This window comes from Melospiza melodia, chromosome 1 (assembly GCF_035770615.1).
Source record: "Melospiza melodia melodia isolate bMelMel2 chromosome 1, bMelMel2.pri, whole genome shotgun sequence".
Classification (NCBI taxonomy): Eukaryota; Metazoa; Chordata; class Aves; order Passeriformes; family Passerellidae; genus Melospiza; species Melospiza melodia.
Window position 1 is genome coordinate 48,699,963 of NC_086194.1, and position 14,816 is coordinate 48,714,778.

Genomic DNA, 14,816 nt, shown 5'->3' on the forward strand with positions numbered 1-14,816 from the left:
ATAAAATTTGAGAAGGAATTTGGTGTATTAGAATATGTTGACAGAACATATGTAACAATGAAGCTGCCAAAGTTGTATTCTTTTTTTTAATAGAGGTATTAATGCTGGTGTAAAAAGCTTAAGTAAGATTTTCATGTGTTCTTTATGAAATGCTCTGTACAGTTTTGATTCTCCAGGCTTGAGAATTTTGAAATCAGTCTAGTTTATGCTGCAGTGATACCTGGAAGGCTGGGATTGTTTGGTCAGACAGAACAAAGGCTGAGAAGACATTTGCTTGTGTCTCTAATGACATTGGTGCTAAAGAGCAGAAAGGACACAGCAAGTTAAGGAAAGAGAAGCAGTACAGAATCACAATAATACGGTACAGTATATTACAGTATAGTAATATATTAGTTTTAAAAAAAACTCAATCTTTTGACTGTCAGAGCTATCATATTTTGGAACAGACTTCTGGACAGAGCTGTGTCAGCACAAAATATAATTAATTGTAAGATCATAACTCATCAGGTAATGTATTAAGAGTATTGTGTCATGTCAGTGTTGGTTGGATTCAGTGACAGCTCACATGATCCTAAACTTAATTTGGATGTTAGTGGTAATTTTCTCTTACTTCCTACAGGGAAAAACAGATGGAATATATGACTTTGGCTAAAACTTACTTGGAATGTGGAGAACCAAAGCTATCACTAAAATGTCTGATTCAATCAAAGGAGTTCCGTCTTTGTGCAGAATTGTGTAAAAAATTAGGAAAGGTATTAAATCCTCACCATATCACTTTCCTTTTCCTACAGAATTTTTACCTCTCATATTACTCATAAAGTAATAGTATCTTTTCGTGTCATGGTAATAGCAAAACAAACAAGCTCTTTAAGCTGGGTTGTTCAAGAGGAGTTATTTGTCAGAGAAAAGAAAAGAAATGAAGGGGAGCATGATGCAATTATGCAGGCTGGCTTTATTTCTTTGGCTTTCCTCAAATGTTATTATCAGTCATTTGCAGTCAAAAATTAGTGAATGACTGATGTAATGAAACTTAAGCCGTTGCTTCATTCAGTACTCTGATGATACTGAAACTTCATTGATAACAGCCATTAAAACTTGGAAGGGTTAAAGTAGTGTGCTAACAATACATAATATTTTTATTTTCAGTGTATTTCCACTAAAAGAATATAAAATGGTTGTTCCCAAGTATTTGAAATTTGCGATGTAATGTTAGTGTTCTCTTTCTGCAACCATAGCTGTTTTAATTTAATACTATTCATTCTCAAAAATCTGTAAATCAGCAGAAGCATGTGTAGTGTTTTCTCACAACAGGCAGAGCTGAGTGGGTAAATTATTTTGAAAACCTTATATAATACCTTTCATTTTATACTCTAGTTTTTCAGACACAAATATTTTGAAGTTTTTTTACACAATCTCTTCAGTTTTAGTGATGGTTACTTTAATATCTATTTGATTTTATTCGGATACTTTAATTGCATTTTATTAAAGTGTACTTCTTTATGAGACACATGATGGAATTACAAGATTTATTCCATGCATGTAGTTTTGACTGTTTACAGCACTTCAGTTTCATTATTGACTTCTGCATTGCAGATGAAAGATGCTGCAGTTTACTATCAGAAAAGCCAGTGCTACAGAGAAGCATCTGAATGTTATGAACTAATTGAGGAGTTTGATCTGGCCATTAAAATGTATTGTCAGGAAGAACTCTATGAAGAAGCAGCAAAGGCAGTTGAAAGGTATGTCTTGCAAGATGGTATTGGAATATAAATCTCTTTTGCATTTCCAAATTCCATATAATACAGATGGCTTACTGAAAAATTTTCAGAAGGGTTTTGTCTACTGACTTTGTTGACATTACCTTTAGTAATGGTAACTGCTTTTTTGAATGATTAAAGCTTCTTTAATTGTTCAATCAAAACATTCAAGAATTAAAGTCACTTTACCGACAAAAAAGTTTTTAAATCATCCCCCCCAAAACATTAATGGAAATTTATCAGCATAGACAAAAAAGTCTGCACTACCACATTTATCATGAAAAAGATGATAACAAAAAGCTGATGATAATTTACTCATCCAACAGGAAAAGGTTACTCATCCTCAGCATTCAGGAGAGAATATTTCACAAAACTGGCTTAGGGGATACATCAATAATTTTACATCAGCCATTAGTAATTAATTACTGAATATTCTTAAGTGCATGTTACAAAAGATGCAGCCAGGTGTTTTGCTCAGACGCTCAATAAGCTACAAAGTATATACAGATACATACAGCAGGCTTGAAAGAATTATCTCTAAACTGACAAGTTTATGCAAATTTTACAGAATGTTCTATATATTGACCCTTGGCGGATTCACTGAAATTAAATTTTTTTATAAATAGAAGATTAATGCTTATAACATGTGTTAAAATTATTTGTACATTGATTTGACAGAGTGGAGAATGCTTCACTAATGCTGTAAACCTTGTGATCTTGTTTGTACCAAAAGTTTTAATACTCTTGATTCTGACAGCCTCAAATAATTTTAACGTGTTTTATTAGCATTAATCTTCTATTTATAAAAAAATCATATTTTTTATAAATAGAAGATTAATGCTATTAAAATGTGTTAAAATTATTTGTACATTGATTTGACAATGTGGAGAATGCTTCACTAATGCTGTAAACCCTGTGATCCTGTTTGTACCAAAAGCTTTAATACTCTTGATTCTGACAGCCTCATGTTGTAATTAATTTCTTTCTGTAGATCTTTTAAGATGATGTGATCCTCTTTCACCTGGCAGGCATATCACATGAAACAGTATATGTACTTTTTGTACAGTAGGAAGGGTTTGTAGGGGAAGCTCTTTGTTTAATGGTTTTGTTGGGGTTTTTTTTTTAATTGCAGTGCTTTTTTTGTCTAGATTTGTATTATGTGGCAGTAAATTGATGTATCTCTTATTTCAGATATGAAGATATGTTGAATGCAAAAGGACAAATGTCTTCCAAACTCTCCTGTACAGCAAATCAGCTGTATTTGGAAGCAGCTGCAAAGTACCTGAGTATGAACAGGACTGAGGAAATGATGCAAGTCCTCTCAAAACTGGATATAGAGGATCAGCTTGAGTTTCTGAAGTCTCGTGGATGTTTGCACCAAACAGCAGACTTACTGAAAAGGAAGGATCGCCAGGAGGAGGCTGCGAAGCTGATGAAGCAGCACGGTTTTGCCCTGGAAGCAGCCAACCTCACGGCTGTAAAAGAGTTCCGCGCATCGTGCTTGCTTGCTGAGGCTCGCGCCAGGCTGAGCCGCGGTTCAGAACCGCACCTGGGGAGCGTGGAGAGCATCCTCAGAGAAGCCCTTGAGCTTTGTGAGCAAACTGGGCAGAAGTCTGGCATTGCTGAGGCTGTGTTTTTGCAGGGAGCTCTGAAAGGAGACTTCTTGAAGCTGAGGGACGCATACGGTCAGTTCCTGTCTCTGAATCATTCTGCTGGTGCAGTCGAAGCTCTCTTTGCGTTATGTCGCTGCAGCACTCGTGGCCAGGACATCGTGGACATCCTCTTCATGGCACCACGTGGCTTAATGGCTCTTCTGAGTCTTGTTAGTGGTCTGAAGAAAGCAGCCACCAACGCAGAGAAAGATATGGTGAAGTTATGCTTTGCCTATTTTGGGATTGTCCCAGCAGGTGACAGTTGCCAGGTGTCCCAAAATGAAGCTGAACCCCTTATCAAGTTTTTGTTAGACAAGCAAAGTCTAAAAGAGAGGAAGGCAAAAGGTGATCTCTCAGTAAGCACAGAGAAAGTAAAATCAGCTTTGAAGCAGCACTTGTTAAGCAGGTTGTGCTTTATCACCAATGAGTTACTGAGCAAGAAGTACCCTGATATTTGTATGAAGTTCATTGCAGGATTGAACTGTGAAGATAAAACCTGTGAGGGTTACCACAGACCCTTGCTGCGTCATGAAGCAAGGACAATATTTCAGTGTAAAATGCATCTGGTGGCAATAAATGGACTGTTGTTGGAAGCCACGTGCACTTTCCCTAAAGAGTTACTGAATCAGTGCAAAAACTTTGAGGACATTTTGACTCCTGATGAAAATGCATCATGTAAAGCCCTCCTAGGAATGTTTTTTCCTAATCATTTTCATTTGAGAATACTGTCTGAGAACCCAAGAGCATGCAAAGAAATACTGCAATTCAGTAGTGTAATTTCCAAACCTTGTAGAGAGATGTTGAGGAAATACATCACATCTAAGTTTAATAATGAAAAGATTGCAGCCAGAAGAGAATCAACTGACTTGTGGCTAAGTGTCATGAAGGTCCTTATCTTATCTTCAGGATATCCTGAAGAATTTGAGAAACTTCTTTTTAGAGAAGAGGATAATTATAACAAAGAGCTAATGTTTGCTTTGGCAAAGGCAAAAAGTGCCCCAAGGAATAAAGGCCAGGAAGAAAAGACCAGAGGAATAGAGGGCAGACATGGTATGTTGCTGCCTGACAAGAATGCCGAAAATGCAGGAAGAACACACTTGTGCTTCATTCGGCTTCTTCAAAATTCACTTGAGCAATTCTACGTTCATAAGAACCCGGAAAACTGTAAAAGATTTTTTTTCCGTTTCATGAATGTCCTGATCAAGAAATGCACGAGATACCTGATTCCAAGCATAGGAAACACGGTGATGTTGCTGGAATTCCAGTATATTCTGTGTTGTGCTGTCCTGATGCGTCTCGCCAAGAACATTACTCTCTGCCTTCCAAAGAGTTACATCTCTCTCCTTCATTACTGGGAGTTTTTGTTCAAACACAAGGACCATTACAAAGAACTTAAAGACACATTTTCTATTATACAGGAATACAGACCACAGGACACAAATGCAGCTGTGTACTATTTCAAATCTCATCTCTGTTATCTAGCAGAAGTCTTGTGTGGTGTTCATGGGAGGTTCAATGTCCTCCTGAATGCCTTCAGGAATCCCAACTGCATAACTTCAGGGGACGCTGAGCGGACAGTAGTGCTGTGCTTGGTGATGTTACTGAATGCTGACCAGGTGCAGAGCTCTAAAGACAGATCCCTCTTACGGCACCTCTTCCCTGAAATCAAGGCCATGCTGGAATCGATGAGAAAAGACACTCCCTCTGAAGTACCTGAAAGACTGCTGAGGGTCGTGGAGCAAGTGGGTGATGCTACACAGGTGAGAGAAGTTGCTGCAAGCCTGCAAGAGCTGCTGACAGAGCGAGATGAAGAGCGCTTGGTTGACTGCCGCTGGAAGTGGGACACTTCTCCCTACGCTCAGGGGCATCCACCCATACGGGGCATCCAGTATGAACGCGTAAACCTTGACAGGTTTGTAACCTCTTTGTATGAAATGGAATATGCTGATGAGCTGGAAGAGGAATTTGAAGAGGTTCATTGCTTAGAGGAACAAAAGGATCCCCTGGAAGTCATTGCACTCAGCAAGCAACAGAAGCAAGAGCAGAAGGCATCAGCTCGACGCCAGCTGTATCGTGTGTTCCATTTAATTTCCCTGTGTGTGAAGTGGAAAAGGAAGGCCCGCTGCAGAGTTCATCCTGTTGCAATGAAAGAAGATGAATTTTTATCAGTGATATTCAAAAGGGCAGATATTGACCAAACCCAGTGTGACCTCTGTGGGGTCAGATTCATGCAAAGCTCTGAGAACTATTTCGGCCGGTCAGAGAGCATCGAGTCAGACACTTCTGAGCCTCTGACACCAGCTGAGAGCAGTGGGGAAGAAAAGTTGCACGCAGAAGGAAATGCACTTTCTGTGGCCAGTGAGGCCTATATGGAGCACAGAAACACAGAAGAACACACAAATAAATATGCTGCCTACAGACACTATGCTGAGTTTTTCAGAACAAACATAGATCCAATAATATATGATGGACTGCAAGTAGTGGAGGCCATTACAGGAAGAGATTACACCCGAGACCATTTAGCGTATAAAGAAGGTTCTAACTTACGCCAGAGGAAAATCAAAGAGAATATTAAAAAAATTTCAGATGCAGTAGAGGAAATCTATGAGAAAAAAGCCTGGGCTAGAGGTAGGACCTTTCCAGTTTTCTTTATACAGTTTAATATGTCATTTTTTGACCAAACTGCTAGACCTGGCAAAGCTCCATTTGAAAATCTTAATGTGGTCAAGAGAAAGATTTTTCCTGGTATTTCAAGTAGCTGATGAAAAGAGGAACTGAGAGAGCTGGAAATATTCAAAATACATTCTAAACTCTTCCAACTTAATGAATTACATTGTAGAAGAAAAGTGAGTAGTAGTGAATTTTTATAGATGGTAAAGTGAATTCTACATGGCCATGATGTACTATGTTCTCTGAACCTACACAGTTTTACAGCAACTTTGCAGTTTTACTGACCGGTCATCTTTACTAATTTTTTTATTGTTTCTACTGTTTCCTATTTACTTCTAGACATAGTAATTTGGATATGAAGGGGTAGCCTGGTAGGAGTACTTGGAGTTTTTGACTAAGGATATCTCTGATTATTCTGCCCTTGAACTGATAATTTTGCTAGGGCTGAGCAAAAGTAGATACTTAACCACAAATCTGTGGTCGCTCACTCAAAGGCAACATTGGTATTAAAAAGTTTAGTAATTTATGGTGCTTGAGATGCGCATTTTGATATTAGATTCCCCCCCCTCCACCCCCTTATATGCTTAAAGCATTATTCTATGCTGATTTTTGCAAGCAAAATTGAATTAGTGAATGAGTGGCCTAGAAGCAAAATTGTTTAGTATACTTGCTTTGGGAAAGTGACAGCTTAAATCTTAACATTGTTACTGGCTTCACTGGTAGAAATCCACCAATCCTGTCAAGCTGTCATTTCGCCTTTGATGTCTGACAGTAGTGAAAAACTGTAGTACTTGATATGTTCATCAGCTCTGATCAGTGAAATATGTTATATTCGTAACTAAATGTTAGGTTGTGCTCTTCACATGTAAGCTTTATCTTTACTCCTAGTGGAAAGTTGCACATATGGATGAAGTCCATGAAGTTTAGCTTATTGTTTACTTGACCTCTTGCTCAGTGAACCATGGTAGTGATGAATAAGATGGATATAGTAGGTTTAATTAGGTAATAATGGATTTCATGATGACAATTGCTCGATGAATGCTACCTTGTTATTCTACTCAGTGAAAATATATAGAGAGAAATTATTTTTTTCTGAGGCTACTTTTCCCTCTCTTTATAACAGGCATTTTTGAGGTTCTTAGTTGTGCAGTTCAGCAAAGACTGAACCGTTTTAGGTCCATGTTTGATTTTGATTCATATAATTTCAGAGAGATAATGATCGTCAGGAACTTTATAACCCAAAAATAAAGTAGGATGTTTTCAGCATTCAGATGTAACTCAAAAGGGGCAGCACAAGGATGTAGAACTTCTGTTCTGATAGTGCTAGTAATGTTGGTTAGAATGGGGAGTAATACACACATCATCTTCATCCACATTAGTGAATTATCCTGGTGGTCATAACTTCTAGGTTTGCAGCATCATCATCCCACATGGCTCTGTGTAACTTCATTTTGTGCTTGACTTTTAGCTGCAGTCCATTTCTCAGCTAAGTGTTCTCACAGAATGCTAACTGTGCTCCATTTCAGCTGAAGAAGTAATAACCAGACATGCCAAAAAATTGGTTGACACCCTTGACGACGCTCATAAGTGGCTGAAGCAAATGGACTCTCACAGGATGGCAGAAGAAGGTATGTTTTAAATTTGCACAGCTTTCTGTGCCCACTGCTGCTCAGTAGTGGTCTCTAAGCATCACTTCAGTCTCCCACTCAGCAGCATTGTGGATATTCACTGACCTTTGAGAGGCACTCCCACGGGGGCACTCTGGAAAACATGAGATAACCAGGCTTTCCCTCAGTGGCTCTTCAAAACAGAGCAGCTGGATGCAGGGTGGCCAGAGTGGAGCAAGACTTCTCCCTGGCCTTCAGTGGATCCCAGCCTGATAAAGGATGCCTCTATTGGTTTCTTTTATTTTCACTTCCATTTCTCTTGGTTTCATACAAAAAAGTAGCATACATTGATGCAGTCTATTGCATCACAGATCTCTGAGGGCAAGTTTAAGACTTCATTGTGCCTCCCTTAATGTTCATGTTTAAACATATATTTAGGTGGTGGGATTGCAACAGTTGGCAGCAATGAAGTGGTTAGACTTACAAAATGGACTGTATGTAAAGCATTAAAGTAGCTCAATTTTAGAAAAAATTGGTTGTGATAAAGCCTTGGGTTGCCTCTCCCTACTCCAGCAGATACAGTTAATAGGAGAGGGTGTGCTCTTGTAGTCTCAAAAAGAACCTTATAGTATGTCTTGGAAGTCAGCAAGGAAATATAGTGTCTGCTGAAACTGAATCTTGAGACAGACTTCCTAGAAAACTCAAAGGAAATAACAATAGAAACAGATTTTCAGTGTGAAAATTAATTACTAGAGCAGCAAGTGGCTTAGTAGTCTCTGCTTCATTGCAGAGCTCTTAAGCACATCGTCATATTAATCTAAATGCTTCTCAAACATGATTATGCACATATGAAGTTATACTGCTGACATATAAAATAGCAGTGACATGGCTTGTTGTACTGTTAAGAGAAAAAGATGTTGGGGTTTTCCATTCTGCATTAATTTATTGTTTTTAATGTAGGCTTGGTGCATGATAAAGACTTGGAAAATGAAGTGGAAGATGAAATAATGGCTTTTGAAGAACTTGTCCATAAAAAACTCCCAAGGAAAAAAGGAAGACGTGGGAAACTATAATTTGAAAAATTATTCCAGATGTCTATTTTATCCCCTTAATAATCTATGTTTAGAATGAAAAAAAAATTTAGAGGGGTGGGATCAGAAATCAGAAGAGTCTGAAGAAAAAGAGCAACTTATGCTGTGTTTTATTTTGGGCTTTTTTTATTGCTTGTATTGTGTCAGAATAATTACCTGTGTTATGATAATGTAATTGTTAAAACCTGTGACTGGACCAATTTCCTTTCAAAACTATGTGATAGCTTAAAAGTAACAAAAGCCAAAAAAACAAGCAAGTACAAAAAAAATGATAATGTTCTGATTTATCTCAGGGGTGTTTTTCCACTTAGTTGTTTTTTACTTCTTCCTTGCATCATCATTCTTCTGAGCTGGAATCCTCAGAAAAATAGATTGATAATTTCTCTGATTTTAAGAGTCTTGGTATGTTTAGAACTTTTTGAGTCTTCAGGTGAGATATTCACAGTATCCCTCTTTTCTATTTTTATAGACAAGAAATCTCTACAAACACATTCATATTTCTGACAGTGTATATTCTTCTAATTAAATGGGTATGAAAGCTAGAGGTTGTCTTTTATTTGATAAAGTTTTGATATAAACTTCTACCTGTACCTATTAAAAAAATGAATAATCCTAATTTTAAAGAATGTTACTCATTTTAAGTGCTTTGTAAGTTTTAATTATAAGAGGGCTTTTGATACATTTTTGTAATGTAAAATGTTTTTATAAAACCTGTAAAATTTTTAAAATCACTTGATCTTGTGTGATTTTTTGAATGCTTTCTGAAAGCCGCATGTGCCTGCATGAGTGAGATCTGTAAATTGGGTCCAGAGCGTTTCTTCATTCTGATGGAACCTCAGTGTGTCCAGGATACTGTAGTGTCCTGGTTTTGGCTGGGATAGAGTTAATTTTCCTCTCAGTAGGTGGTACAGTGCTGTGTATTTGAGTTTAGGATGGGAATAATGTTGACAGCATGCTGATGTCTTGGCTGTTGCTGAGCAGTGCTTACCGTAGGTCAGGGGCTTTTCGGTTTCCCAGGCTCTGCTAGAGAGCAGGGGCACAAGAAGCTGAGAGGGAGCATGGCCAGGACAGCTGACCCCAGCTGGCCAAAGGGACATTCCACAGCCTAAAACATCTTCTCAGCACACAGACTGGGAGGAGGTGGGCAGGAGAGGCTGATCATTGCTGGGTAGGGGCTGGGCATCGGACGGGGCAGTGAGCAGTTGTGTTGTGCATCGCTGTTTTTCTTGGGTTTTATTCCACCCTCTCTTTTTTACCTCTTTTTTTTCATTGAAATTATTATTATTATTATTATTATTATTATTGTCATTATTACTGCATTTGACTTAATTTCAGTTATTAAACTGTTCTTATCTCAGCCCACAGGTTTTACCTTTTCTTCTAATTCTCCTCCCCGTCCCACAGGGAAGGTTGGAGGGTGAGTGGGCAGCTGTGTGGTAATTAGTTGCTGGCTGGGGTTAAACCACAACATGTAGTCTCCTTTAGTAACCTTTTCAATTAAAACACTTGTGTGTTAAACATAATTAGAGTATTATTTAGTTGTTGAAATATTTTGCCCTTAAAAAAGGTTCGTCTTTGTATACATAACAAATTGCTTCAATAATTACCTTTAAAAAAAAACAAAACAACTTAATCACTTATTATTATGCTCAGTGTTGTGGAAATGGGACATTTTAAATAGGTAAAAAATGAAATGCTGCTGTAGAGTGGAGCTATGTGGGTAGCAGTAATAATTTTCTATTGAATTGTAAAGGTCTCTTTCCAGGTATTTCTTCTTAAAGAAGTCTTATTCATTAAGCAATGACTTAGAAGATAGTTTGGAAACATACACTGATGAAGTGTAATGCAAGTCACTTGCACTGTATAGAAGTCAAGATTTAGGAAAGCTCTATCATTAATGTAAATTATTTGGCTTTGTTTTCTGTATTGATGGGTGTTTTGCAGAAACTTTCCTGATTAGTTTCCCAGCTTCACTATTTACATCTGTGGGAGTAAACACTACCTAAACTTTTTAAGGACAGTTACAATTTCAAAATTCTTGCTGGCCACGTTTTAAAGATTGAATTACTATACCTTTTCTTTCTCTTTATGAAAAAAAAAAAAAACCACAAAAATAGCTGAAACATTATCTCAAAATACCAAGCAATGGGGAAACAAAGAAAAAGAAATAACAGAAGTTACCAAGAACTTAATCTCAGGGACCTGTGATTCTTGATGTGGTTCCATGCAATCCAGTGGTTTTTCTCTGACTTTGAATCAGCACTCCCAGCTGCAACTTATTTCAATAACATATGAAATGCTGACTGCTAGACAAAATCTACTTGGATCTCCAGGCCAGTGTCACTGCTTAAAGGGCTTTTCCCCCTATGCTGGTCTCCATAAAGAAACATGAATCTTCCTTTTCCATGGCAGTCTCTTCAGCTAATAGCTATCTCAGTGCGTTAATGCTATTTACATATTACATTAGCAAAATGAGTTTGCTCATATATAATATACCCTTGGGTTGTGGGATTTTTTTGTTCTGTTTTTTTCCTTATTTATTTTTTCAAAATGTTTCTCACCTCTGGTGGAAGCCCCAGTGTTCTGGCACCAACTAACACCTATGACTCAAAGGGCTTAAGACCCACGACAGGTGCCTTGGTATGTGTGAGATGCATATTGCACTGAAACCTTGGAACTAAGCAGTGGATGCAGGCTGTCGAGCTAATCCACCCACTACTGCCTGTCTAAGCCATGTTGAAAAGAATTTTGAAAAGGCTTCAAAAGCTCAGAAACTGGTGACTTAAAATCTCTCTCCCTGGTGATAGAAAAATTACACCTAAATGAAAAAGAAGAACAAACTATTTGCTGCAGTTGGAAGATGGGGTGTGTGGTCCTAAACATGGCAAGTCTCCAAATTTTAGACTCCTCAAGAAAAAAAATCTCTTGCTTCCTTGAACCTCATATTAATATAAAGAACTGTGTGGTAAATGATGTGTACTTTTCACCTTTTCCCTTTATTTGTCTTAAAAACATTTTTTTATTACACTGCCCACAGTTTTATTCCAAAACACTTGCCTAAAAGTCAGCTGTTACAAACTCTGACTCAGCAAATAATTTAAACACTTGCCATTTTTTAAGCATTTGCTGTCATTCCTAAAGGGAAGCCTTCTACTCTGTACTTCCTATGGAAAACATAGGAAGAAAGAAAATGTCATATCTCTGTAAATGAATCAAAAGGTTTTCCTGTCAGAAACCCCTGTGGCAGAATTTGCTGAAAACCAATTAGGAAGCACCCTTCCTTGCATGAAAGGAACCACAGCTGTTGCTACTGAGCTTCAACCTTTTTTGTTGGAGCATTTAGAAAGTTAAATACAGAAAAGAAGAGCTAAAAAAAAAATAGAACCAGCAATAACAAAGTGGTAACAAGAATATGATGGACAGGGACACACTACTGTATCTGTGTCTGACCCTGTCACTTTGACTGTCTCTGAAATGGTTATTGTTGATCAACACAGGAAGGGTGTAGACCTGCTAGAATGAGTCCAGAGAAGTGACATGAAGATGATGGGAGGCCTGGAACATCTCCCATGTGAGAACAAGCCTGAGAGATTTGGGTTGTTCAGCAAGGAGAAGAGAAGGCTCTGGAGACTCCCTGGAGTATCTTCTACTACCTAAAGGTGTCCTACAAGAGAGCTGGAGAGGGACTTTTTACAGGGACATGTATAGGACAAGGGGGAATGGCTTTTTACTGAGAGAGAGTAGGTTTAGATTCGGGATTAAGAAGAAATTCTTTGCTGTGAGGGTGATAAGGCCCTGGAACATGTTGCCCAGAGAAGCTGTAGATGCCCCATCCCTGGCAGCGTTCAAGGCCAGGTTGGATGGGACTGTGAGCAAGCTGGTCTAGTGTAAGGTGTCCCTGTCTGTGACAGGGGGGTTGGAACAGCATGGTCTTTGTCGTCCTTTCCAATCCAAACTATTCGATAATTCAGTTTTCCTTAAAACCTTCACATCTACACTTCCACAGCAAGACCCAGAGATACCTTGGTGTTAGATTTATGGAATATCTTTCTGTTAGTTTGTAACTCAGAAATGTATTAGCAAAGTACCCGGCAACACCCCTGCTCTTTATCTTGGTGTGGCAGATGGCAGAAATTTTGAATATCTTCCCTAACGCTCTAAGAGCTGGTGTGGTGGCGAATGGAAGAGTTTGCATACTTTATTTTGTAATTTTCATAACTACATTTTTACACCAGGGTTTCTGACTGTACACATCCTCAGCATCAGTATGAAATACTTAAAGAGCCAGATACCTAAATACCAAAGCAGTTGAATTGTCAGGTTAATAACCATTACAAATAAATATTCTGAGAATTAGAACATTTATTTCAGTTTTATGACATGGACTCTGTTTTCAGCCTGTCATCTGAGCATGGTAGGTGCATGTGCACAGGTGTGTGTTCATGCTCTTTGCTGTGTTCATCCTGCCTTGTTGCAGGAGGATGGGTTACAGTGTCTTGGAAGCCAGTATGGTCATTCTGTGCTGCTTGGTCTATGGAAATACTTGCAATTTCTTTGGAAAGAGATTGGTAGGAGATTCTTACCTTCCCAGAGCCCATCTTCTGCTTAGGCCACACACAGAGTTTCATGGTTTAAAGGAGTACTTGCTAGTGATTTAAATATTGGTCATATCTAGACAGTTAGAAGTTACTTTCCATGCTCTTCTGATCAACTGGTTTTTAAACTGCCCTATGTAAACCAGCACTGAAACTTTGGCAAACAATTAACAGAATTAGGTTGCCTCTTCAACATTCTGCAAATGTCAAAATTCTCAAATAAATAATAGTGATACCCTAAAGTAGTATTCATTAGGTCTTGTGGAAGTAAATCATTGCAATTCTCTCTTGTGCAGGGGTGAGTAGATCTTCACTGAAGCTACATTACAAGAGTTCAGTGCTATATATCTCTCTGTACTATTCATTGTAGGATTAGCTGGTCTTGTACTGCACTAATAGTAGTTATGGGCAGGCTCTGCAAATCTAGAAGAGCCCTTGAACACAGAGTAGCTAGGCAAGATGCTGAAGCAGAATAATTCAGGTGCCTAATTTCTATGGAGAACATTGGTTACCTCATGGTTTACAGAGCAAAAGAACACTGAGCTGAAAGGTGCTGTGATCTAAAATGGTGTTTCACATGTCAGAGAACATGCAGAAAGGAAACTGCTGAATACAGGTGAGTTACAGAGCCTTGGTATCACTGGAGCTTTCACTGGGGAAGTCTGGATGAAGGAATGTCTGAAGTGTGGAAACCTTCAGGCATCTCCCTGTCAAAAGAATAGATCAGAGTTCTTCACTTTCACCAGGAGACAGAAAATTTTGCTTGGAGGAATAGGTGATGATGGATACTTATGTAACAGCTAAGTGGCTGGAATACTTCTCTAGGCTGCTGAGACGGCCAGGTTTCAAACTTAGACCTCCCAGGAGGATGTTCTGAGCCATCGGATGCCAAATTGCCTAGAAAACGTTCACTGCAGCTGCTGCTGAAGGTGCCTAATTCAGGATATTTTGGAGCCAGAGAGAGGGTGGAAGTGGAACCCATTCAGGAAGGGAATACTTGCATTTGAGTTTCAGGTGTCAACACAGCAGTCCTACACATGAAAGAGATCCATCAGATCTTGGAAAGGGACCTGCACCTGCAGTACTGGTGGTGCTTGATTTCCAGGTTTGAGTAGGGCAGGTTTGAGTACCCTTTCTTTGATAAATGACTCCAGAATTCATTGTGCAGTGGAACAGTTTCAGTAGGAGAGGTGGGATTACCATCAGCCCCCCAGCCAGGCTCATCACTGTTAAGTGATGGGTGGATGTGGAGTTAAGCCTGGACCTCCTGTTCCCTGGGACAACACTCTGATTCAGGAGCTAGTCAACAGTAACTGTTTTATGAAGATGCCCATGGCATGCAAGAACCTCAGGGAGTGCTTTACTGGACAGATGAAGATGATGAGAAAGAGCTGCCTATTTTCTGGATCCTGGTTGGACTTGCAGGGTAGGTGACATGCTGAGC

General features: G+C 38.8%; 1 protein-coding gene across 1 annotated transcript in view; it reads left to right on the top strand.

Moving 5' to 3' along the window:
* Nucleotides 1–10,017, top strand: part of TRANK1 (tetratricopeptide repeat and ankyrin repeat containing 1) — a 51,876-nt gene extending 41,859 nt beyond the window's left edge. The window contains exons 20-24 of the mRNA XM_063157133.1: nucleotides 620–752; nucleotides 1,594–1,739; nucleotides 2,949–6,037; nucleotides 7,606–7,707; nucleotides 8,647–10,017. Of these exons, the coding sequence (XP_063013203.1) occupies nucleotides 620–752; nucleotides 1,594–1,739; nucleotides 2,949–6,037; nucleotides 7,606–7,707; nucleotides 8,647–8,759 (3,583 nt within the window). The 3' untranslated portion in view covers nucleotides 8,760–10,017. The remainder of the gene's footprint in view (nucleotides 1–619; nucleotides 753–1,593; nucleotides 1,740–2,948; nucleotides 6,038–7,605; nucleotides 7,708–8,646) is intronic.
* The last annotated feature ends 4,799 nt before the right edge of the window (nucleotides 10,018–14,816 follow it).